The following is a 27,365-nucleotide window of genomic DNA, read 5'->3' on the forward strand; positions in this document are numbered from 1 at the left end:
TTTAGGAAAAGATCGTTTTTTGTCACAAGACAAGTAGACCAATTTAGCTAGATCACTTGTAATGAAATAACCCACATGGGATTCTTAAAAGCATAAGTAGTTAGTACAACGAACACCTCAAAGTGCTAGGTAGGGTTTAGCACGTTAAAAGTTCTACCTAGTATCGCACTTGGGACACCAAGTCGAGACTTTCAAACCCAAAGGTCCTACCCACATTCACAGAATGGTTGGGTTAAATGGACGCCCATACAATAACAATCTAGGGTTTTTACCCTAAGGATCGAATAACCTAATACTAGACTTCTGATTGAGTTTAGAAACCCTAGGCCCAAACGTTGTTGACCTAGTAAGGTTAGGGATTGGGTTGGGTCAAGAGAACTTCCAAACCCTACATCTTGACCAAAGATATTTCTTGACCACAAAACGCCGTTTGATGGGAGAAATGATCCCACGAGTTAGGTGCAACACCTGTGCAACAAGTTGCAACGTCGCATGGTTTTGTATTAAATCATAAAGTAGAGTTGCCACTCCTTAGAACAAGGTTGGCAAGTTCTAGCACAAGTCTAACTTGCAAGAGGATGAGTAGTCATCCTGCTACATCACCCTTCTTGGGCTTATTTGCCAAGTTAGGGGAAGTTAAGTATTGCCTAGTAAGAGATTGAAAAATCAAGTTAGAGCGACAAAGTCGCCAGGATTTACTGTCTTAACTTAAGGAACCTAAGGTGTTTACTAAATTGGGTTGACAGGGTATAAACCCTAAACCAAGGATAAAAGGGTAAACAAACAAACCCTTGGGGATATTTCCAAGTTGCAATTGATCTCGGATCGAATGCTGGACACATTCCGAGAAGAGGATTCACATCTTAGCAATTGGCCAAACAAACGACCACTCGATTGATTGTGTTTGTACAATTTAGGAGCACTATTTGTATTGCTTTGCTCAAAGAACTAAAGATAGGAAAATAATTAATGCTTTAGATTGAAGACCTGGAGGGAGAGGCAGCATCAGTTACCCCTGACTGTCTACGTGACCCTAACCAAGGGGGTTGTTGGCCAAGCCGGGAACGTGGACTGAACCCGCTGCGAGAGCTCTCTCTGTTGGGCGCTAATTGGAGCAAGAGGATGCTTGGGTGCCACGGGGCTCTAGCCGTAAATCTCTTGCCTCTGGGTCCTGCACAAGAGGCTAACGTGACTTGGGATTGGATCTCGAGGCCCGCATACTAGTCTACAGGCGAAAACTTGGATTAGTAATCCCTGAGGATTGCTGGATTGCCTTCGGGCGGAATATGGATTGCCTTCGGGTGGATTATGGATAGCCTTCGGGCTGGATTATATGATGTATTCCAAAGATAAATAAGATCAATTGTCTTTGATTGGATTATGGATAGCCTTTGGGCTGGATTATATGATGTATTCCAAAGATAAATAAGATCAATTGTTGTAAAGGAACTTGTTTGACATTGTTTTTGTATGTCAGTGCTAAGATTACGTGAAGGAACTGGTGACTAATTGGATAATTAAGGAAGCTATTTTATGCATGTCCAACTAAATGTGGTTATAGGTAATTAGACAACTAAAGCAACCCTGAGGAAAGTGCGGTGGATGTGGCCATGGGTCCGTCCTACGGATGGGTGGTCCCGGTTGGTCGGGAACTTTTCTCGAAGGAAATTGACAGCAAGGAATGTTGACCTAGAATCTAGAATACTAGAGTCCCAATTTATGTTGTTTTAGGGGAACGGAATGGGATTATGCCTGATGGGCAGAGAGATCGAGCTTTGCATCCCTCTCGTTTCCCATTCGCCTTGAACCAAGTGCAGCATGATTTAGGTTGGTTCAAGGAGAATGGGAAAACCCTAATTTAGGTTGGTTCTAAGTGGGAACGATCGGAATGCTCCCACTTCATGGCAGACTCAGGAAGACCTAGATCGCAAACCCTGTGACATTCCGTGGGAGTGCCGGGCGACGCTTTCTAGCCTCTCTTCCCGATGGGCTGCTAAGACGTGTCCTACGAGCGAACAACTAGACATGTTATAGAGAGTAAAGCAATAAGAGAGAAGTAGGAGAAGAGAAGGAGAGGAAGAGAGAGTAGGAGGGTAAGAAAAATAAAGAAGAAGAATAGAGAGAGAGAGAGAAAGAAGGAGGAGAGGAGGAAAAGAGGAAGAAGAGAGAGAAAGGGGTTAACCGCTACGAGTCACCCAAACCACTCTCCTGGCAACGAACCACATTCGGTGGTCTTCCCAACCGATCGTGTCAAACTGAAAAAAAATGCCCAATCTCCGTGAGGCAAATGTCTCCCAAGAAGAAAGTCACAGGAAGCATAGGCGCCCAAGCCATCGGTAATGCTAGAGGGCCAAGCGGAACGACCAACGCAGCGCATGCGAATCAAGCCCAAGTTCTAAGTATTAAAAATTAATTTAGGAATTATTTCTCAAGGAAGGGATGAAAGGATTGATATCGTGCACAGGGTTTTGTTTACTCTAGGAACTAAGTTGCATGCGCGGAACGGCAGAGTTTGGAATTCGCACAAGAGTTTATATGCATGAAATGATAGCTTTTACATACATAAAATGATAGGTTTTTTACAATATTTCACATAAAATAATAGGCTTCCACCCAATCTAGTACATGAACAGTTATCTAGGATTCCTCGTTCGTGCCCGTGATTACAATAAACACATGAAATGATAGCTCCCGTTCTTAGCATCCAAATGCGCAAATGCATGGAAATTTAGGCTTTCATGTACTTAAGCCACACAAATACATGCATATTAGGATTAAAAAGTCATCGACCAAATGTGAAGGGAGTTAAGGATCGTAGATTGTGTCGGTTTATTAAATGACCCTTGTGCACGGGAGATGAGTTTGATGGAAAAATTTTGCATAACATCGCACTAAGAGAGGATGGAAAGAATGTATGACAAGTCTTGCAATATATTTAATGTGTTTTAACCAAGTATGTTAAAAGACGTTCAAAGAATCGAGGATTCACAATTTGGAACCTTAGGATAAAACCCAAGGGGAAGAGAGATTCAAAAGAAGTTGAGTGATTAAACACACGTGCTTCTGAGTTGTTTTTAATGATCTTGTCTTAGATTATTGGAAGTGGATATCTTCCTAGTTTAAGCTAGGCTAGTAAGCTGGCTGTAAATGGAATGTTGATCAAGGCTTATGCTTGATTGTTTTGAAAATTATATTTCTAAGTGAATTGGCTGGTTGCCTTGGTAAGAGGAGATCTTACTAAGGGCAAGTGGTTTATAAGCAAAGTGATTGCTTGATGTAGAAAATGATATTTTCTTGATTGGAAATGATAGGCTCATTTTGCATTAGTTGTGATGGATTCATAAAATGATTAATTAAGGAAGGATGGTGCTAGCTACCCCCCGCGAGCCGCCAAACCCTAACTAAGGGGGTTATGAATCTGCACCAGGAATGTAGACCGAACCTGCCACGAGAGGTCTCTTCATGGAAATTACTTGGCATAGGAGGACGCTTGGGTGCCAGTGGAGGCTCTGGCCGTAAATCTCAATGCCTCCGACCCCTACACAAGTGCTCCACGTGACTTGAGATGGGACCTTGGGGCCTTGATACTAGTCACAAGGTGGAATCTTGGAAGGATAAACCTTCGGGTTTTATTGCCGAAAGACGGAATGATTTTTCTATGCAGGTAGAAAGGAGCACTTAATTCTCCTGTATGACAGGAGACACACATTAATTCGAAGATAGGTTAAGAAAGTGTTTGATCTTGTTTTAACTGGTCTTCCTGTCTGTGGCGTAAATTACGTAAAGGAACTTGTGACTAACGGGTCAATTAAGGAAGCTGCTTTTATGTGTCAAGCATAATGTGGTAGGTAATTAGATAACTAAAACAACCCTCGAGGGAAGCGTGGTGGATTTGACCAATGGGTCTATCCTACGGAAGGGTGGTCTGGGTTAGCCGAGAGCTTTCCTCAAAGGAGATATTAATAGGAAATGTTAGGAAAAAGTCGGTATGTGACCTTAGACAATGTTGACTAGGAACCCAAACTTCAGGTCGATCCTAGTGGGAATGGTTGGATTAGTTCCGTTGCGGGCTAGGCTTGAGAGACCCTAGTTGAAAAACCCCGTGTCATTCCTTGGGAGTGCCGGGAGAAGAAGAGATGGAGAAGAAGAGAGAGAGTGAGGAAGAAGGACAAGAAGAAGAGGAGAGAGAGAGGAAGAATAGAGGAATAAGAGAGAAGTAGGAGAAGAGAAGGAGAGGGAGAGAGAGTAGGAGGGTAAGAAAAACAAAGAAGAAGAAAAGAGAGAAAGAGAAAGAAGGAGAGGATGGAAAGAGGAAGAAGAGAGAGAAAGGAGGTAACCACTATGAGTGCCCCAAACCATTCTCTTGGCAACGAACCACATCCCGTGGTCTTCCCAACCGATCGTTTCAAACCGAAACAGATTGCCCAATCTCCGCGAGGCGAATGGCTCCCAAGAAGAAAGTCGCGGGAAGCATAGGTGCCCAAGCCACTGGTAATGCTGGAGGGCAAAGCGGAACCGCCAATGCAGCACACGTGAATCCAGCCCAGGTTCTAAGCATTAAAAATTAATTTAGGAATTATTTCTCAGGGAAGGGATGAAAGGATTGATGTCGTGCATAGGGTTTTGTTTACTCTAGGAACTAAGCTACATGCGCGGAATGGTAGAGTTTCGAATTCGCACAAGAGTTTATATGCATGAAATGATAGCTTTTACATACATAAAATGATAGGTTTTTTACAATATTTCACATAAAATAATAGGCTTCCACCCAATCTAATACATGAACAGTTATCTAGGATTCATGGTTTGCGCCCGTGATTACAATAAACACATGAAATGATAGCTCCGGTTCTTAGCATGCAAATGCGCGAATGCATGGAAATTTAGGCTTTCATGTACTTAAGCCACACAAATACATGCATATTAGGATTAAAAAGTCATCGATTAAATGTGAAGTGAGTTAAGGATCGTAGATTTTGTCAAGTTCGTAAACGACCCTTCTGCATAGGAGATGATTTTGATGGCAAAATTTTGCATAGCATCACACTAAGAGAGGATGGAAAGAATGTATGAAAAGTCTTGCAATATATTTAATGTTTTTTAAAGATTACCAAGTATGTTAAAAGACGTGCAAAGAATCGAGAATTCACAATTTGAAACCCTAGGATAAAACCCAAGGGGAAGAGAGATTCAAAAGAAGTTGAATGATTAAACACACGTGCTTGTGAGTTGTTTTTAATGATCTTGTCTTAGATTATTGGATGTGGATATCCTCCTAGTTTAAGCTAGGGTAGTAAGCTGACTCTAAATGGAATGCTGATCAAGGCTTATGGTTGGTTGTTTTGAAAAGGATATTTCTAAGTGAATTGGATGGTTGCCTTGGTAAGAGGAGATCTTACTAAGGACAAGTGGTTTATAAGCAAAGTGATTGCTTGATGTAGAAAATGATATTGTCTTGATTGGAAATGATAGGCTCGTTTTGCATTACTTGTGATGGATTCATAAAAGGATTAATTAAGGAAGGATGGCGCTAGCTAACCCCCACGAGCCACCAAACCCTAACCAAGGGGGTTATGAATTCGCACCGGGAATGTGGACCGAACCCACCGCAAGAGGTCTCTCCGTGGAAATTAATTGGCGTAAGAGGATGCTGGGGTGCCAGTGGGGGCTCTAGCCATAAATCCCAATGCCTCCGGGCCCTACACAAGTGTTCCACGTGACTCAAGATGGGATCTCGGGGCCTTGATACTAGTTACAACGCAGAATCTTGGAAGGATAAACCTTCAGGTTTTATTGCCGGAAGACGGAAGGATTTTTTTGCGCAGGTAGAAAAGAGCACTTAATTCTCCCATATGGAAGGAGACACACATTAATCCGAAGATACGTTAAGGAATTTTTTGATCTTTTTTTAACCTTTCTTTGTGTCTGTGGCCTAAATTAGGTAAAGGAACCTGTGACTAATGAGTTAATTAAGGAAGCTACTTTTATGTGTCAAGCATAATGTGGTAGGTAATTAGATAACTAAAACAACCCTCGAGGGAAGCGTGGTGGATGTGACCAATGGGTCTATCCTATGGAAGGGTGGTCTTGGTTAGCCGAGCACTTTCCTCAAAGGAGATGTTAATAGGAAATGTTAGGAAAAAGTCGGTATATGACCTTAGACAATGTTGACTAGGAACCCAGACTTCATGTCGATCCTAGTCGGAATGGCTAGATTAGTTCCGTGCAGGCCAGGCTTGAGAGACCCTAGTTGGCAAACCCCATGTCATTCCTTGGGAGTGCCGAGTGGCATCTTCTAGATATATCTCTTGATGGACTGCTAAGATGTGTCCCGCGATTTGAGAAGCAGGCACGCTACAGTTGGTATCAGAGCAAAACTTCTTAATGATGCATGATTGATTAATGATCGGATCATAGACATAACCTAAATAACCTAAGTGGTATGGCTTAATTGTTAGGCACCTTTTTCACCTACGAATGCTCACATGCAAGAGAAGAACCCGAGTTTGTGATGGTAAGGGACGGATTGTTTAGGTTGATGCCGAGATCTGGATTGAGTCCATGGAGGACTATTTTGAGGCAGCATGAACTGCATCTTCTAACCAAGCCATGCTCGCCAAACTTAAGCTTACAGGCAAAGCGAGACTTTGGTGGAAACACTGGTGCAAATACCAAGCAATGAGGGGACCGTCACTTGGAATAAGCTTAAGGAAGCTATGAAAGGGAGGTATCTGCCACCTACCTATCGTACACAAAAGATGAATGAATTCTACGACTTGAAGCAGCTAGGATTATCCCTTGAAGCATACTATTCAAAGTTCGTTTCACTCCTAATATATGCAGTCCCAATGGATATGACACAACAGGTGTCAAAGTTCTGTGCTAGGTTGAATCCACCCATAAACACTCGATTCGAATCAATGCGGCCAACAGACTTGCAAGATGCATTACTCCGAGCGAATCCAATCGTCCAAGAACTTAAATTAGGAAACTATGATGAAGATGACTCAATGGATCAAGACAAGAGGTGCCACAAGTGTGGAGAGGTAGGACACATCCGTAAAAGATGTCCCAAATGCCGATGTTTCCACTACAATGAACTAGGACACATCGAAACAAATTCTCCTGAGTTGGACCTTGAGAATCAGGAATGTGGGTTCAAAGGAAGTTGTCTAAACTATACTTTTGGCTCATATTATGAACCACATGATGATGAAGGCTTGGAGGTTGTTGTAACCTTTGAGGATGACTAGATGTCCTAGAAAGATCCTCTCGAGATAACAAGTCATGCACTTGGAATGAATCCTATTTAACCCTATGAGTTATGGCAAGTTGTTATTTTAAGATGAGAGTTTGAGTAATTAGGGTTGCGCAGCGAAAGCGTGATGAGCCCTAACCCACATGCTATAAGCCCTAATTGCGTTTGTCTTCCCTCGAGATGAGGACATCTCGATTTCTCTAAGGGGGAAAGGATGTAATGTCTCCTCCCACCCCCCCTCGTGACCCCCGTGCTCCTCCCCCATAGGAACAGTCCCCCCTATTTTTTTTACATTGTTTTTCTTATCTCTCCCTCTATCTCCCCCTACCGTGGCATGGTGGGGGGAGAGAGAGAGAGAGAGAGAGGGGGGGTGACATGTGTGGAGCTGGGAGGCATGCAGGCCGTAGGGGGCAGCGGCCTGCCTATAAAACCTCCCCCTCCTCCCTCGCATAGGGCAGCGGCCACCCTCCTCGCTACCCAGCAGGAATTTCCCTCCCCCCTGTTAGATATGATCAATGCCCCACCCTCATTAGGTGCCACCAATGATCCATGGTGCTCAAAGTTGTAAGGTCCCCATTATGAGGAGAAGCCAAATGTGAGCCCGAACATTGGTTGAGTCTTGATTTTGTATATCAGATGAGTTCTATGTGATCGGATGGCAAAAAGGTGACCGTTGTGGGTCTAATCTTTAGGTTAGATGGAGTGGTTAAGCTGGTAGCAACTCGAGGTGCATTGCATTGAGTTGCGGGGTAAGGGAGTTAAAAGGGGCCCCTATTTTTGGGTCCGGGGGCCGCGGAAGCGGCCCCTGGCTGAGGGGTCCCAGGGGGCTAGCGGCCCCCCTGGCGGGGATCCGGGGGCAACGCCCCCGGCCTGATGGTAAAGAGAATATTCCTTGGAATATTCCCTGGCCGACTAGTGGAGCCTTATATGGTAGGTCGGTCAAGCCAACCTCACGGCCTTCACAGGCTATAAAAGCTAAACCCCTTCACAACCATCGATCACTCATCTTTCACCTAGTCAGAGTTGTTGTTCAAGCTAGCCTTAAGCTCTTCACCTATATCCTATCTAGATCGCCATCTAAGCTTCACATAGTGGAAGCGCACAGGTGGAGAGAGCCATCTTTGTATCAGTTGTTTGGAGTTAAAGAATTTACTGATTCTCCTCTTATTTGTTGTGTACTCTCTATCTCTTTCTCAGATTCTACTCACTGCGCTGTGTAATATTTTACCCCCCTGGTGCTGCAAAGTTCCCCTCCCCCCCCCGCATTGATGCAGAGTCCCCCCCCATTCCGCTAGCACGCTGCGCCCGTGATCAATGAGGAAGACAGAGAGGAGGAGGAAGAGAGGGAGAGAAGGAGAAGGAGAGAAGAGAAAGAAGAAGAAAGCTAAGGAGAAGAAAAGGAGGAGAGAAGAATAAGAGTTAGAGGAGAAGAGAAGAAGAGAAGGAGAGAGAGAAGAGAGAGAAGAGGAAGAAGAGAGAGAGGGAAGAGAAGAAGAAGAGATAGAGGAGAGGAGAAGAAAAGAAGGAGAAGAGAGAGGGAGAAGAAGAAGAGATAGAGGACAACAACAGAAGAAGAGAAGGAGAAGAAGAGAGAGAGTGAGGAAGAAGGAAAAGAAGGAGGAGAAGAAGAAGAGGAGAGAGAGAGGGAGAGTAGAGGAATAAGAGAGAAGTAGGAGAAGAGAAGAGGAGGGAGAGAGAGTAGGAGGGTAAGAAAAACAAAGAAGAAGAAAAGAGAGAGAGAGAAAGAAGGAGGAGAGGAGGAAAAGAGGAAAAAGAGAGAGAAAGGGGGTAACCGCTACAAGTCACCCAAACCACTCTCCTGGCAACGAACCACATCCGGTGGTCTTCCCAACTGATTGTGTCAAACCAAAACCATCAGGGTCTGGATTGCCCAATCTCCGCGAGGCGAATGGCTCCCAAGAAGAAAGTCGCGGGAAGCATAGGTGCCCAAGCCACCGGTAATGCTGGAGGGCCGAGCGGAACGGCCAACACAGCACACACAAATCAAGCCCAAGTTCTAAGCATTAAAAATTAATTTAGGAATTATTTTTAGGGAAGGGATGAAAGGATTGATGTCGTGCATAGGGTTTTGTTTACTCTAGGAACTAAGTTGCATGCGCGGAACGGCAGAGTTTGGAATTCGCACAAGAGTTTATATGCATGAAATGATAGCTTTTACATACATAAAATGATAGGTTTTTTATAATATTTCACATAAAATAATAGGCTTCCACCCAATCTAGTACATGAACAGTTAGCTAGGATTCATGGTTTGTACCCGTGATTACAATCAACACATGAAATGATAGCTCCGGTTCTTAGCATGCAAATGCACAAATGCATGGAAATTTAGTCTTTCATGTACTTAAGCCACACAAATACATGTATATTAGGATTAAAAAGTCATCGACTAAATGTCAAGGGAGTTAAGGATCGGAGATTGTGTCAGTTTATTAAACGACCCTTGTGCACGGGAGATGAGTTTGATGGCAAAATTCTGCATATCATCGCACTAAGAGAGGATGGAAAGAATGTATGACAAGTCTTGCAATATATTTAATGTGTTTTAAATATTACCAAGTATGTTAAAAGACATTCAAAGAATCAAGGATTCACAACTTGGAACCCTAGGATAAAACCCAACGGGAAGAGAGATTTAAAAGAAGTTGAGTGATTAAACACACGTGCTTGTGAGTTGTTTTTAATGATCTTGTCTTAGATTATTGGAAGTGGATATCCTCCTAGTTTAAGCTAGGCTAGTAAGCTGGCTCTAAATGGAATGTTGATCAAGGCTTATAGTTGGTTGTTTTGAAAAGAATATTTCTAAGTGAATTGGCTGGTTGCCTTGGTAAGAGGAGATCTTACTAAGGACAAGTGGTTTATAAGCAAAGTGATTACTTGATATAGAAAATGATATTTTCTTGATTGGAAATGATAGGCTCATTTTGCCTTGGTTTTGATGGATTCATAAAAGGATTAATTAAGGAAGGATGGCACTAGCTACCCCCCCCGTAAGCTGCCAAACCCTAACCGAGGGTGTTATGAATCTGCGTCGGGAATGTGGACCGAACTCACCGCAAGAGGTCTCTCTGTGGAAATTACTTGCCGTAGGAGGGCGCTTGGGTGCTAGTGGGGGCTCTGGCCGTAAATCCCAATGCCTCCGTGCCCTACACAAGTGTTCCACGTGACTCGAGATGGGATCTTGGGGCCTTGATACTAGTTACAAGGTGGAATCTTGGAAGGATAAACCTTCAGGTTTTATTGCCAGAAGATGGAAGGATTTTTTTGCGCAGGCAAAAAGGAGCACTTAATTCTCCTGTATGGCAGGAGACACACATTAATCCGAAGATAAGTTAAGGGAAGTGTTTGATCTTGTTTTAACCTGTCTTTGTTTCTGCGGTGTAAATTACGTAAAGGAACTTGTGACTAATGGGTTAATTAAGGAAGATGCTTTTATGTGTCAAGAATAATGTGGTAGGTAATTAGATAACTAAAACAACCCTCGAGGGAAGCATGGTGGATGTGACCAATGGGTCTATCCTACGGAAGGGTGGTCTCAGTTAGCGGAGAGCTTTCCTCAAAGGAGATGTTAACATGAAATGTCACGAAAAAGTTGGTTTATGACCTTAGACAATGTTGACTAGGAACCTAGACTTCAAGTCGATCCTAGTGGGAATAGTCGTATTAGTTCCGTTGTAGGCCAAACTCGAGAGACCCTAGTTGGCAAACCCCATGTCATTCCTTGGGAGTGCCGGGTGGCATCTTCTAGATATATCTCTCGATGGACTGCTAAGACGTGTCCCATGATTTGAGGAGTGCGTAGGTTATAGCAAATATCTCAACACCCCTCCTCAATCACAACCAAAAGTACAAAGTGTGTAGAGGCTTTAGTGAAAGCAATACCTACAAAGTGTGGACACACCATAAACATGGCAAAACACCAGAGACTATTGTAGAAAAGGCTAAGTGTTGATACCAAAAACATGATGGACACCCAGAGGTTGTAGTAGGGGCCTCATAAAGTGTACAGAGGCTGTAGTACAAGGATAACTGAGGAGTTTACAAGTTTATGTCTAAGGCATTAGGGCTAGGAAATACATAGCTAAAAAAGTTTGTTTGAATAGAAGGACTGATAAGGTTTGTCCTTCTCCTGGTGGTCTTTTTCTTCTTCTTCTTTTTCTTAGTTTTCTTCTTCTTCTTTGACTGCAATTAGATAGGCCTTTTGGGACCTCTTTCTGGCGTGGCAAAACTTCTCGGAGTGTCTGGTCTTTTTGCATACATCACACAAGAGCTGATCCTTCTTGCCTTTGTACTTGTTTCCAACATATAATGCATGCTCATCTCTAGAGGTACTTGGTTCTTCCTTAGTTTTAGCTTCTTTTCCTCCTATAATAGTGATGCCTGGATATCAAAAAGTTCAGGGTTTGGCATATTAATTAGAGTTGTTGATACATTATTATATTCAGAAGGCAACTCTTAAGTAGAACACCGATGCTAACATCTTCTTCCATTTTAATGTTGATTCCTACAATTTAGGTTAGAAGTCCTTCCATCTAATTTAGATGTGTCGCAAGTGATGTGTTGGACTTCATTTCAAGCCTGAAAAACTCAATCAGGAGACCATACTTTGATGATTTAGACTGTGCACCAAACAAAGTGTCAAGTCTCTTCCATGTATCCTGTGAAGTCTCACAGTTATCCACATGGTGGATATAGCTATTGTCTAGCTTTATTTTGATAATAGCGTGAGCCTTAGCATTGTCCTTTTGCCAAGTGATAGCAAGATCAGCATCATGAGGCTTCTTTTCTTTTCTAGTGGTAATGGCCTAGAGGCTCTTCTTCATCAGGATCAGTTTGATGCAGGTCTTCCAGGTATGAAAACCGACTCCTTTGAAACGGGAAGTTGGAGAATCTTTACCCATGTTTAACTTGAGGGACTAGCACAAAATTAGCTTCAGACTTATCAAATTTAAGTAGCAGAAGAGTTGATTGAGATGTGTCAAGAGACACAAGTGTTTAGATCACTAAAAATGAGTGTCAATAAACACTATGTTTCTTCCCTGAGTCTTTCAAACCTGCAAAAATCCTTCAAGTTCTTTCAGATCGAGATCTTCCCCTTCTTGATTTGATTTTGGGACCTTCAGTTCTGAGTGGTAGAGGGTTGTTCTAGTGGTAGAAGAGAGAAAATGATGAGATTTTTTAGCTTGGTGAAGTTTGGCTATGGCTGTCCTCTCAAAACAGGGACTAGTGATTGGCAAATGAGCACCCATGAGCTCCACAGGTCAAATATTCTCAAACTCTTTGAGATGGAGGACCCTCACTAATTGATCTAACTCCCCCTAAGAGGGTTTGTACTCATTTTGCCCGAGTTGAGAGATCTAATCATTCAAAGTGGTCACTATCAAAACTATGCCCAGATTTGGAAAAATGCAAATGCAGGGCATGGTGTGCATCAATCTCCTTGATTTTTGTGCCATGAAGTTGTGTTTTGAGCTGAAGAAAAACTCTCGAGAAGAAATGTCAAAGAGATATGGCTTGGTTGATGAGATATGGCTACTCTAATAGAGGAAGGTAGGTGATGTCCACAGACACAGTTATGGCAGCGATTTTGAAAAGAGGTAATGATGAAGCTATAGTTTCCCAATCTCAATGATTGAGGTTCCAAGGAGGAGCTCTGGAAGTAGAGAAACACTTCTCCAGAAGGAACTTCAGAGAAATTTGGCCTGTGGAGAGAGATATAAAAGCTTCAAGCTAACAAGGTGCTACTGGCTATAGCTGCCATGGAAGCTTTATTGAAGGTGGGAATGTAAATGAAGTTGGAGATAGGGTCGAGTACTCAAACTAAGCTGAGCAGAGATGGAAAGGAGCTAAGAGGAGTGAAAGGAGAGTTGGGCCATGCTCAGTTGAGCTCTGATACCATGTGAAATATGTGGGATCTAGAGCATGGAAAATGCAGAAGCTATGGAGGTTGAAAGAGGAAAAAGAAACTCATGAAGACATTGACCCTGACTAGGACAAATTGTTACACATGTGAATTAGGTTCCAAGATTGAGACTTGGAATCATAAACACAATCTTGTGTATTGACAATGACATGACACTTTACTGGAAAGAAAAAAGTAATATCATTGCATTAGAAAAAGAGTGCAAGTACAATGCTTTATAGGATTTGAGTGGTGGTACTTTCTCCTACTGTGCATATGAGATTCTGGTCCTAAGCCCTCACTGGTCCTCACAAAGGGACTGAAGAAGGTGTGATTGCAAATATCTCAACAGAGTGGAGCTTGATGGAGGAAGGAGACCGATAGTGGTAACATAAGGCTAGGCGGAGGCTTCTGCAGGCGGCCATGCGGGCATGACTTGTTATAGGTGCGGCTGTTGTAGATGTCAAAACAGATGCCATTTATATATCATACACCTAATAAACAATGTGCTTGGTGAGAAGTTTACAAGCGTGGCATCTCGCAAATCCACCTACCCCTCTTGTCGATTCTACATAATAAAAACAAATGCCTCTCTTATAAACCACACAACCATCTATATTTATACTCTCTCAGGCTAGTTACACACTGCTATTGTCTGCCCAATTTGTGCCCATTGGTGGGCACAAGAAAAGCTAACTTGGGTGGTCACTTGTCCACCACCTACTTACACACTAGGTAGTGGACACTTTTCATGGTCAAAAAGTGTTCTTCCATCTTCCATCCACAATTGTTTACACACCAGCCACCACTTATGCACTGGACACTTCCCAAATCACATGTGAATGAAGAGATGCTATGGATGTTGATCATTATTGACATAATAATTATTGTTTGAATACCTAGTTAAACACAATAATTGATGTTATATTTTTTAAAAAAATACTAATAAAACTTAAAAAAAAACAAATAAAACTAACACAAATTAGTAATGAAAAAGAGAGTAGGGGAGTTGAACCCCTTCACCATGCTATTGAGGCATGGCTCTACCTAGCTCTCTACAAAAAGGTAGAGAGAGGGAAAATTTATTGGCACACCACCCCTCTTTCCACCTTTCCACCTACAATGAAGATGCTAGAGAAGTTTACTCACCCTTGTCTTCATCATCGATCTCCTCTGCAGAGTCAAATTCACCAAAGTCTGTTCTCCCATTTGTGTTCTCCCTCTCTCTCGAAACATGGCTCGAGAAATGTTGTCTCTTCAAGATGCTCCCCCAGGATGACTTGCCCCTGGTGTTGGCTTCGCTGATTGAGCTCTTTATATTTCTCACAAGATTTCATGCTTTGCAAGTGTGGAATACGTCATAATCCGATCGATTGGGGAAAACTAAGCTTGTTGTTGCGATCGTTTCACTGTTGCAAGGGATTTTAATAATTTAATACTATCTCAAGTCTTATAAAATACTCTGTAATAAGTGCACTCCAAGACAGTTAGACACTACATCCCAAGCAAGAAGCTAGTACAAGACCTCTTATGCTTTTGCAAGTGCACCACATTTGGCATACCTATCCACAAGAGCATTTCTGAACACAATCTTGCCCTCCAACATCCATAATCTAATAATTTTATTATGAAAATTTTAACACTTTTCAACTGCTCCTATGGCAACACATGCTTATGCTTTTGCAAGTGCACCACATTTGGCATACCTATCCACAAGAGCATTTCTGAACACAATCTTGCCCTCCAACATCCATAATCTAATAATTTTATTATGAAAATTTTAACACTTTTCAACTGCTCCTATGGCAACACATGCTTTCAAGGCATAGTTAATTGTGACAATGGCCTCTTCACCATGCCCATGGTAAACATTTCCAGCCATGAGTGCCTTCTAGGAGAATGCGTTTGCAACTGAAAACTTATCAAATACTTGTTCTTCTTCTGCAAGAGAGTTGCATCTGCCATACATACCAACCATCGCACTGCTTGTAGATAGCTCCTTATCAAACCCACTCTAAAAAACTTCACCATGCACACGTCATCCTTTATCTACGAATGTGAAACACCACAACACTTCAAGCAAAGGAAAAAAGTTACATCATCCACAAACATATCTTGCTCTTCCATCTCCTCAAAACATTGTAAAGCCTTGTCATCCTCATGATTCTCACATTATGCCTTCATTAGATTAATCCATGTGGTACAACATCTCCCGTCGCCATGCTATTGAGAACATGTGACCTTTTGCAATAGAACTATACTTCCCATACATGTCTACCAACACATTTTGTTGAGTGTTGAAATGACTTGTTTTTTTGGCTGATTTTTGTTGTTTTTGAGAGCTGAATGGTTGATTTTATGAGATGATTGATTGATTTGGAAGTGGTTTGAGAGGGTTTTGGATGATAATGATTGTGTTTTGGAAGTTCATGATGTTTGTTGATAGTTCTGTGATGTTCTGATAGGTTCTGATAGGTTCTGTATACCTTCTGTTTTGTTCTGTTTTGGTCTGTTTTTGTTCTGATTGTCTTCTGTTAGGAGGGATGGAGTATTGATTGATGAAGAATGAGATATTGTGAAAGCTTAGTGAATGGTTTGTGAGAGTTTGAAATGGTTTGAGAATGAGTTATGAAGTTTTGATGATCTTCTGTAACCTTCTGTAGGTCTTCTGTAGAGCTTCTGCTTCTGTTCTGCTTCTGTTCTGTTTCTGTTCTGGTTCTGTACTGTAACTGTTCTATAAGTGTTCTGTGGAATGTATGTGTGATTTTGGGAAAAGTTTTCTAGCCTTGGAAAGAGGTGAATACAAGTGCAAAAGAGCTGAAAGAAGTGGAAGAAGTAGCTGTTAAAGACTCAAGAGAAGACTAGAGTGAAGTGACAGTAGTGAGCTGTGAAGAGACACTGTAGTGGCTCTGGTGACCTTTCATATCAGACATACCTCTTGGGAGGGGTATCCACGACCTAAGAGTGATTATTGAGAGTAATTTTTGAGAGATTGTAGAGAGGATATGATGTATTATTGATGGAGTGAGAGAGAGAGAGTCAGAGATAGCCAATTCTACTCAAACAAAGTGATTGTATATGAGAGATTGAGAGAGAAGACTATGAAGATATTGAAGATGAATACTATGTGATGTATTTCCATTCAAAGATGGTGTATTTCTTTGCTTTCTTTGTTCTATTGATGGATTTTGTGAAGATGTTGAAGAATATGGTTGATTCTATTAAAAACCGTGGGAGATTTACATGATGCTGCATGAAGATTTGTTGTGCCTGGTGTTCTTTTCTTCATTGTGATCATATGAAACATGATAAACAAGCTTGTTGATGTTACAAGATAGATTTTCTTGCAAGAGAATTCCCTTTTCCTTGTTGTTCCTCTCGGGGCTCCATGTTTTTGGTGCGCAGCCGGGGAAACTTGCCAACAACAAGCACCAAAAGAGGCTGAAAATGAAGGAATTGGCATTGCCAAGAAGAGAAGAATTCAATGGATGTTTGTAAAATTCCTTCTTCTACTGAAGAATTGGAATTTCTCATAATCAAAGCTACTTTTCACAAGAAGTTCATCCCACAATGGCGGAAACACATCACCATCATGATGCATGCTCTATGTGGTGGACAGTTTCCTCTTCCTATTGAAGCAGCAGAAACTTGCATCTTGGTGGAAAACTGTTTGGGAACAAACTGAAGAACAGAATCAGAGAGAATGAACATCCATGGAAGATTTGGCATTCATTGAGAAGTTTCCAGACAACATCAAGTGGGAGATTGTGAAGAAGCTTCAGGAGTCTTGGTCTGTAGAGGTTCACAGAGACAAGAAGGAAAAGAGTTGGAATTTGTTCGTGGATGCTCAATAGCAAGATACATGGGATGCTTGGTGTACTGATAATCTTCTGTTTGTTCAATTAGCAACCCACTGGAAGTTGGTAGACAGAGTGTTTTTCACAACATACACTATTGAAACCATCAAAAGCTGGCATTACTATGATGATGGCACCACCACCATGCTCAGACGTATGCATTTTGACACCTTCAGAACCGAATACCTTCCTCTGTGCAATGGCATGAAAGCAGAATTTATGGACGTTGAGAAGAAAGAAGTAGAAGAAATGTTGGCAAGAGAGTCCTCCAGAGACTGAAGCCTCCTGTTAACCCTCTGTGGAGCACTAACAACATAGTGGAGTCAATCCCCTGATGAATGACGCAATAAAAAGGCAAGCGTTAGAACGAGTCCAGAGGTACGTGAGAAGAGACACTACAAGGGATTGGGCTCATACCCGCGCTCCTAGCCGCACAAAATGACTTGGAAAAAAAAGTGCCGGGCCCGTGTAATAGCGCGTGTATCATCGCGGCCAGAGACATGTGTGTAAAAGCGCGTGTACAGTGACAGCCAGTCGCGCAAATACACGACCCCATACACGCGTTCTGGACAGTTTTGCTGCGAATTTACACGCGAATCTAACAGACTATCCGCGTAAATATACGCGATTTTGACAGATGACACGCGCTTATACACGCGATCACAGAGGGAAAAAAAAATCCAAAGAGTGCTTTTGGGTGGCTGGATGCTGTTCCAGCATCCAGGCACCCAAAGGCACTCTCTGGATTTTTTTTTTGTGCATTGCACCACAAAAAAAGAGCGATTTAGATTTCAAGACACGAGACTCACTCTCTATGAATACACGATTCAATATTACTATCTAAAACTTAATACACGACTCAAGACTCACGATTCAATACATTGTCAATACATGATACATTTGTGTACAAGGGAGTCCATATGTCAAAATAGCCCATGGCTGTAATTAGGAACAAATATATACAAAGTCAAATAGGGAGCTAGGTGCAAAAAATCCCATGGCTTCAGTTACAAAATTTTTTTGTACAACCACATCCTACAATATTCTGAAAGCTAATCAGAGGATGATGAGGACCCTGTGCTCTCTCCATGATCAGAGGAGCTCGCATCGGTATATTTCGATGAGTGGTGCTCGCCTCCACCAGGAGCAGTGGCACGAACATCAGCAGTGGCGGCTGGATCATCAGGGGCAGGAGCATCAGCAGCTTGTGCCTGTTCAAGAAATATACCGTATGTAAGTATACATATATATGCAATTAAATAAACCGAAATCATTCATTTAGAGTTTTCAAGTACCTTTCGACCATATGGTCTCATGGCCGCGTCAAACTGCGCATCCGTAATACGTCCCTCGTTTCTGAAGATGGCCCACGTGTCACGTCTGCTATTGTGGCGAGCATACCCAGTCTCGTGGGCTGTGGGCCTCCTCCCCATAACCCGTCGCTGTAACATAATCAAGATAGTTTGTAAGATCAAAACAATCATAGAATCAATGAATTTGGCAAACAATCAAATAAAGAGGCAAGTTACTTACGAACTCTGCCTCCCACGACTCGACGCCGCCAGATCCGAAATGCGACGATCCAATGGTCTCCATCTGGATCCGTCGTGCCTCCACATGCTGCCTGCTCTTCACGCCTCCCTCTGCACGCTTCTTTGCCTCCTTCCACTCGCGTTTGTGGGCAGTGGCAGGTTTCTCACAAGGATAGCCACCCGCAGCTACATTCACCCCATCATCGTACGCGAGTTTCTTAAGGTGAGATCTTTTATTACTTAAGATCTCCCTTATTCGCGTCCTTCCCCATACATCCGAGAATGTCGCTCGTGGGGGATTGGGGTACCGACTATGTACACTATCTAGGACCTCCCTAACTAACCGGCTCTCCTGATCTTTAAATTTTACAAAACAGTTTCTATACATGTTTGAAACTACCCCCCGCATATACTCCATCACCTCTTTCCCTCTCGCATCCATGACTACCCCGCCCCTATCCGTAACATCGTAGAAAATCTCTCCCTCCACCTCTCTCGCCTCCTCCGACTCCTCACTGTCTCCTCGTACCCTACTACCCCCCCCACCAAAGCACCCGCCGCATAATCCTCCACTCCCGCTCTCCCTACTGCGGCGTCGGCTCTCATCTGTACTGCGGGAGTAGCCATGACTAGGGGTGGCTGCACGTGACTGTGACTGTGAGGGAGCACGTGATGGTGGCCGTGAGCCCTCACGTGACGGTACAGAGGAGGGTGTGCGTGAGTGTGTCGGTGCAGGGGTGTGTCTCCTCGGTGAGCGTGTATGCTTAGGGGTACGTCTCGCCGGACTCGCAGGCGTAGACGGCAGTGGAGAGGCTTGTGTACTTGGGGGCGCGGTGTGACCTGGGAGTCTAGGAGGAGGATGGGCATACATATACTCTGTCAGCTCCACTAGATTAGGATGGCGCCCAAAATGGTTTATCATCTCCATCATCCAAGTGGCGTATGCCAACGGATCGGAGGAAGAGCCTGGATCCATGAAGAATCTGCGAAGCGTCGAAATTCCGCCTCAATGAACCAAGCAAAACATGCATATAAAAAATAAACATATCTCCTACAATATATCTCCTCAATATATCTCCTACAATATATAACCTACAACATATATCTACCATTCTAGAAAATAAACATATCTCAAGTGTACGTGTAATCGATGTCAAGGGTGCATTGTACGAGCGCGTCGAATTACATTGAATCACATCTCGATGTATGGAGAATGGATTCAAACAGGTTTAGATGTGAGAAGATGTGAATTGAAAGTATTAAAATAACTCATGGTGTGCAAATTAATGGAGCGCGTTGTAATATATATACTGTGATTGAAGCAGGATGCAGTACCACACCCTAACATGGTGCCATACGCACGACGAGAGCATGCAAAGCGTCGACAGTATTTGGGAACATGTTATTGGTAAAAGAGACAATGTTAGCGTACGGGAGGACTTGCAGGTCGCAGGACGTATGCGTCAAGCTTGGCCACGAGAGGAGGGTGGGCACGTTCGTCTTCCGCCTGCTCCCTGGATTATATCAAAGAAGGAGGAGAAGCAGGTAAAGCAAGCCATCACCACTTTGCGTACTCCCACTGGATGCATGAGATCGTTGAAGGGAGCGTTTACAACCACTAAGAAAAGAGGGGTTGAGCAACTACATGGGTTGAAGTCCCACGATTGGCACAAGATGCTCCAAGTAAGTGTTTTCCAATTATTGTAGGTTGAAATTAAATTTTGTAATGCCCTAATTCAAATATACATGTGCTCTTATGTGCGCAGTTCATACTACCTACTAGCATCGACCATTGTGCAGACAGGAGTTTGAAAAGATGTATTTATAAGATGGGCGAGCTTGTGAGGTATGTAAATCCCATGTAAGATCACCATTCATTATACCTTGCAAAATGAATGTGCATGAGGTATAACGTACTGTGCATTTATTTTTTAGATATGTTAGTTCCAAAGCAATTGATCCAGCCACATTGGATGATGCGCGTGTTATGGCAGTGGAGGTGGTTTGTATGGTAGAGGAGACTTTTCCGCGAACCATTCTCACAAGTCAACTACATCTCATTGTGCATTTAGTGGATGAAATTGCTTTATGTGGCACTGTGCATGCCCGTTGGATGTTCTTCCTAGAGCGCTTCATGAAGACCTTAAAAGACTTTGTGAGGCAAAGTGCAAGGCCCGAAGGAAGCATGGCTGAGGGTTGGTTGATACAAGAGTCTCTTGTATATATATCAGAATTTCTTGATCAGGTGGATAGCTCTTTGCCGCGACTATGGAGCAATGAAGAGGACTTGAGGATGACGTCTATTGTGCCTCAAGGAAAAGGACAGAGCAAAGTAATTGAGAGAACATTGATTGATGATCTTAATTTCACTTGCATCCTTAATAGTGATGTGATGAGCAGATGGGTTACAAGATACGAGGATGCAAAGACAAAAAGGCAAGCAGACAGAGCTCTCTTTTGGAGGCAACATGGCTCTCGTAAGGCGTACCCTAAGCATCTAGCAACACTTCCGAATGATATTCATGTTGATTGGTTGCATGAGGAAATGGAGAGAGCAGAGAGAGATGAGGGGCTGCATATCACGGCGGAAGAATGGGAGTATGCACGAGGATGCATGTTAAAGGTACATAGAACAAATGTAAATTTGCATTCTTTGTAAGTGATTGGCTTTTCATATTTATTCACATTAATTGCTTACATAGATATTGCTTATATTTTGGTCCAGTGCACTATGTTCAATGCTATATGGTGTGAAGGCAAGCATTTTCGAACACAAAGAATAGATGAAAAGAGGAATACACAAGATTGCGGTGTCATTAGTAGCTTTGAGGGAGCCAATGGAAAAATTGATGATTATTGTGGCACAATCCAAGACATATACAGACTTGACTTTCGCCGCTTCTTTGTGTATGTTTTGGATGTCAAATGGCAAATGAACGTGGTGGAAAAAGGGCCTAACGCAATGATAAAACGCCATGCAAGTGGCTATGTAACTATTGACTCTACAAAGTTTTGGCAAACAAAGAAAGATAGGCTCGTATTGCCACAACAATGTGAGCAGGTATGCATTTTTTTACAAATGTGTTTCATGTACATATATATCTAAGCTCGCGCAGCCCTTGACTTTTGATATGCTAATTAATTAATGAATTATGTGTATTTGAGCAGGTTATCTATCTGCCAATGGTGCATGACAGTAAATGGTGGTATGTCATCCCTATTGCACCACGTTCCAAAGTAATGTATAATACATTCACTGATATGGAGCATATGGAGGATGTGGCAAGCCGCAAAGAAGATGATGTCGAACATGCCAATGTAGATGATCATGATAATGAGGATGAGCGTGCCATTTCTCACGATCATGAGGATGACCTTCCATTGAGGATGATGGTGATGATGATGAGAATGATCAAGGCATCGGTACCATTATCAATGGGCAAAATAGCGATAGTGGAATAAATTTAATCGTAGCCTTACAAATTGATCAAATGGATATTGATGTTGATCGTTTGGCAAGGATGGATCTTATTGAAGATGAGATCGAACCCTAACCAATCCATCACTGTATTGTTCCAAATTCATGACATTTCTATTGTATACTTTGTCTTTCAATAACCATATGAAGATATATTTTTCAATATATTACGTTGTTGTAAGTGCATGTAGTGGGATTTTGTAATGGTTTGTAAACACTGCAATGCACAATGACATTTTTAAAACTTAATGGTTTTCTGTTTTGAAAAGAAATGGATTTCTGTAGTTAGGCTCTGTGTCGCGTGTAACAGAGCGTGTATTATGACAGTTTTTACGCGCAAATACACGCGCCCTCACATGCAATTATACACGCGCTGTTACATGCATGTATACACGCGCCCGATATTGCTGTAAGTATAAACGACCATACACGCGCCCGTAACTTTTCGCGTGTAATGGACGCGTGTATGGCGGCATTGTGTTGTAGTGAGAGAAAGCAAGAATCAGAGCCGAGAGCGAGCTCGCAGCAGAAGCCGCCTTTGACGCCCTTGCGGAACTCTTTACAGAAGTCCCAATGGCACATCAAGCCCTTCCTCCTCCTGCTGGAGGCCCACTTCCAAGCCAGATCCGTCCTGGAAATATTGATGACAGACCAGCAAACGTAGTCCCATTGCCAGTTTTTAAGGGAGAGTACAATGAAGACCCCGATCTTCATGTAGCAGAGTTTATGGTAGCGTGTGTGGCTAACAATGCCAGAACCCCTGAGCATTGGTTAGCAATATTCCCCGCCACTTTCAAGGGCGCGGTGTTTCAGTGGTATGAGAGACAAGCAGCAGGAACTTTTGGCACATGGGACGACCTGAAGTTGGCCTTCCTCATTAAATTCAGGCGTGAAGGTTTTGAAGAGCGGATGAGAGAGGAATTTATGAACCTAAGTCAGTCCTCTGGAGAAAGAGTGGAAGCTTATGTCTCACGAATGGAATCCATCCTGAAGAGATGGACTAACCATAATCTAGATGATGGCATTCAGAAGGGAGTGTTTCTCAGAGGATTACAACCAGAAGTCCGTAAGTTTGTGGAGCTACAAAGACCAGCCACCCTGCAAGCTGCAACAGAAGGTGCCAGACTGTACGATGAAGTGGAAGCTAGATTAGCAATGAATACAGGAAGAGGAGTCCTACCTCCTCTAGTGCCAGGAATGATGTACCCACCAAATGCAGTCCCAGGGACTGTTCCCCATCCCTACCAACAGATGCCCCCGGTATCACAGTACAGTGCACCAAATCCACAGTGGCCACAATCCATGCCTCAAATGGTGGTTCCACCACAACAACCATGGTCTCAACCAATTTCCTCAATGCCAAATCAGCAGCAACAGTGGAACCCTACCAACTGGAGCCAACAGCCAACAGTTCAAACAGGAGCTTTGAATTAGAACCAGAACAGAGACCCCTCTGTACCAGCCCAACCAGTTTATGCAGTGATTATAGAAACTCCTCAAAACCCTCCTGCTAGTGCCTCAGGAGGAGAAAGCTTGAAGGATTATTTATCCAACTCAGTTGCAAACATAAAAAAGGAGTTGATGGATGTGATTACAGAGCAACTACAGACGCTAAAAGTGAACACAGTGAGTATATCCAATGTTGCAGGAGCAGGAAGAGATGTGATGCGGTCAAATACTTGGTGTGGTAAGTGTCATCAAGCAGGCCATTTAGCCACTGAATGTACACGGAAACCAACCATCCCTGGAGCCTTCTGTTCCTACTGTTTGCGGAAGAACCATACAGAGGACATTTTCTCCTTGAAGGAGATGCATGATAGGAGAAGAAAGGAAGAAGACGCAAGATTTAACTTGCTGGAATCCAAAATGACAACACAAGATATTGGACCCAAGCCTAGAGAGTTTGGTCCCAATTTCGGACCCAGAAGATTTCCTTCTCAAAGTTACAGAGGAAGACAGTCTGGCGGTGGTCAGAGATCAGAAGTGGAGTGTTACAGATGCGGAGAAAAGGGACACATCTCACCAAATTGTCCAAATCCTCGAAGGTCAGTGGATTACAAGCCCTTATGCAGTCGATGCAAAGGAGAAGGCCACACTGCAAAAGACTGTCCAAGCCCAGCCCCAGTGAAAAACAGTGCTACTGATAGTCCGTCCAAGGCCCAAGAGCCTACCTCCAATTTGGTAGAATTGGAAGTTGCTGCCATCACTCGTGCAAAGCAGAAGGAACCACCTACCCAGAAAGAAAATAACCCTCCTGCCAGAACAGTGAAGTTCAATCTTCCACCAGAAGAACAGAGCAGAACAGAGCCTAACAGTGCCATACAGAGCCTTACAGTGCCATAGAGAGTTACAGAGACAGTTACAGAGACAGGACCAGAGGTCCAGGATACAGAAGAGGAGGAAGTGCCACAAGTGGCAGAAGAAGCTCATGTAATTCCTCTGTTGGAAGAAAGAGGGAAAATGAAAATGGGTGTTGCCCCATTCCCTAATCGGTTAGAGAAGCCAGTGGATCCTATTAAGGAATACGATCTGGTTAGAGATCTAGATACCTTTAAACCAAACCTCACATTCCGACAATTATTGATGTTGTCTCCCAGTTGCCGGAAAAGATTCAAAAGTATACTAACAAGAAGACGTGGTTTAAGGATTGCTCCCTCAACAGCAACAAAGTCCAACAAGGCTCCAGAGCCTGTCAAAGAAGTGGACGTGGCTAACGCTTTCCTAGATCCAGGTACTCCAGAGACTGGCGTATGGATAGAAGGTTGCTTCATTGCAAATGCACTGATTGATGGAGGTTCATCAGTAAACATTATGACGGATGTGACGATGAAGGACCTAGGCTTACAAGGTGTGCAACCAACCCAATGGCTCATCAGACTGGCGGATCAGAGTAGAATCAAGCCTTTGGGCATTCTCCCATATGTGAAGACTACAGTGGCTGGAAAAGATTATTGGCTGACCTATTTGGTGGTGAAGCCAAACTCTTATGGTACATCCTATCCTCTGTTACTGGGCAGACCATGGCTTTTTGAAGCCCGAGCAAGGACGGATTGGTTCAAAGGAACCTTAACCTTGGGCAGAGGACCCAACAAAGTGGTGCTGAAATTGTATGGTTCTCAAAAAGGACATGGATCCACCTCCTTGGAATTATCTTCTGATTCCCCTAACGAGGCTACAGATGGAACATCAGCAGATGAAGATGCTGTCAAACAGATCCTTCCTAAGAAAACAGTGGCACATTCCTTAACAGTGGATACAGTAAGCCGACTTCCAAAGGATGCAAAGCCATTATCAATGGGTGAATACTTCCTGCCTGAACCAAGAATGACTTCTGAAATCACTTCTGACAGTGAGATAGAAGCATGGATGTACTGCTCTCCCTGTTATATGGCCACAGCAGAGCCAGAGACAGAGGCAGGAGAGGAACCAGAGAATCTGTTCTTCTGTTACAAAGCTCCTACAGAGACAGAAGCAGAAGCAGAGACAGAAGCAGACGCAGAAACAGAGACAGAGACAGAAGAGGATGAATATGATATGGACGAAGAAGATGATGAAAGTGAGCCAGAAGAGTCTATCCCACCTGAAGAGGATACATTTGAGGAAGAAGTTCCAGAAGCATCAGAAGCCGATGAGCTCATGCTATGGGACAGAATGGCGATGGTACCATTTGGTCTGGTAAATGGATCTTCTCATATGCAAAACCTTTATAAGAAAGGGATTAAGAAGAACAAGCCGTCTTTCAGCAGCGGCTCATGTCGTCCTAACCTATTTTTGCCAAAGAAAGATGATGATGATGCACCGTGCCAACAAGCACCAGTCCCACCAACCCAACAAGCATCAGAGGGTCCCTGTTATGTGACGTTCCTGGATGTATCATCAGAAGATGAGTCTTCAAGCCACGAGGTAATTAATTTTGAAACCAAACCCGAAACGGCTCTTATCCCATTCCAACGTCTTAAGGAGCAACCTAAGTCCCCACCAAAAGAAGAAATCGGTTCTAGTGGGACATCCGAAGAGGATACCACTCCCTTGAAGGAGTCGGATCTGTATCCAGAAGCAGTCCGCGGGACCTTCATCCGTGAAGTAGAAGGTGAAAGGCAGTTAACCTTTGTGGATACAGAAGGCACTGAACGCCACTTGAAGGTGGGTAGCAGTCTCCCAGAAGAGGAGTTGTTAACCTTGTACAACTTGTTGAAAGAAAATTTGGACGTGTTTGCGTGGTCTTACAAAGACCTAAAGGGGATTGATCCCACAATATGCCAACATCATATTGACTTGGAGCCTGATGCCAAGCCAGTATGGCAACGACAGAGGCGAATGAACCCGAATTATTCCACATTGGTGAAAGCGGAGCTGCTGAAGCTTCTGGAGGCCGAGTTCATCTATCCAGTGGCAAACAGTGAATGGGTTTCACCCATCGTGGTTGTACCTAAGAAGAATGGCAAATTGCGAATATGTGTGGATTTTCGAAAGCTTAATTCCAAGACAAAGAAGGATCACTTTCCAATCCCTTTCACAGACCAACTGTTGGACACAGTGGCAGGACATGAGCTTTATTCTCTTCTGGATGGATTCAGCGGATACAATCAAGTCCAAATCGCAGAAGAAGACCAATCCAAAACAACCTTCACCACAGAATGGGGGACCTACGCTTACCGAGTGATGCCATTTGGGCTCTGCAATGCCCCTGCTACTTTCCAACGAGTCATGATGGCTGCATTTCAAAATCATCTGCATGACTTTATTGAGGTATATTTGGATGACTTCTGTGTCTATAGTTTGATTAGTGAACATTGGGGACATTTGGAACAATGCTTTGACCGATGCCGGGAGTATGGGATTTCCCTCAACCCCGACAAATGCATCTTTGGGGTCTCTTCTGGAGTTCTGTTGGGCCACATTGTCTCAGCACAAGGGATATCAACAGACCCTGCAAAGATCGAAAAGATCTCAGCTCTGCAAGCACCCACCAACCTCAAACAGTTGAGGGGATTCCTAGGCCATGTGGGTTACTACAGAAGGTTTATAGCCCATTTTGCGACAAAGGCAACTTCCTTGCACAAGCTTTTGAGGAAAGATGCAGAGTTTACTTGGACAGAAGAATGTGACAAAGCCTTCCACACTCTGAAGCAGTGTCTGATAGAGGCACCCATCCTGCAACCTCCTGATTGGACGAAAGAGTTCCACGTACACACTGATGCCTCCATTGAAGGCTTAGGTGCTGTCCTCTGCCAAAAGGGCTCCTCAAAGTTGGATCAACCGATCTATTATGCAAGCCGAAAAGTCACTGATAGGGAACGGAACTATACAGTGACCG

The 27,365-nt window shown here is 43.3% G+C and overlaps 1 protein-coding gene across 1 annotated transcript; it reads right to left on the bottom strand.

Annotated features, from left to right (window-relative positions):
- Positions 1-18,090: 18,090 nt before the first annotated feature.
- LOC148031263 (uncharacterized) lies at positions 18,091-18,634 on the bottom strand. The gene is made up of 3 exons (XM_087685714.1): positions 18,572-18,634; positions 18,334-18,480; positions 18,091-18,249 (listed from the first exon to the last, which is right to left on the bottom strand). Exons 1-3 carry the CDS (start codon positions 18,632-18,634, stop codon positions 18,091-18,093), a joined length of 369 nt encoding a protein of 122 aa, XP_087541840.1.
- Positions 18,635-27,365: the final 8,731 nt, after the last annotated feature.

This window comes from Lygodium microphyllum, chromosome 9, assembly GCF_053477565.2.
Source record: "Lygodium microphyllum isolate KBCC chromosome 9, Lygodium_microphyllum_v1.1.10, whole genome shotgun sequence".
Lineage (NCBI taxonomy): Eukaryota > Viridiplantae > Streptophyta > Polypodiopsida > Schizaeales > Lygodiaceae > Lygodium > Lygodium microphyllum.

Coding starts and splice junctions, on each gene's coding strand:
- LOC148031263 (XM_087685714.1), bottom strand. CDS start 18,634: ATGGAGACCATTGGATCGTCGCATTTCGGATCTGGCGGCGTCGAGTCG. Junction 18,481..18,571: donor AGTCGTGGGAGGCAGAGTTC/GTAAGTAACTTG, acceptor ATTATGTTACAG/CGACGGGTTATGGGGAGGAG. Junction 18,250..18,333: donor TGAGACCATATGGTCGAAAG/GTACTTGAAAAC, acceptor TTTCTTGAACAG/GCACAAGCTGCTGATGCTCC.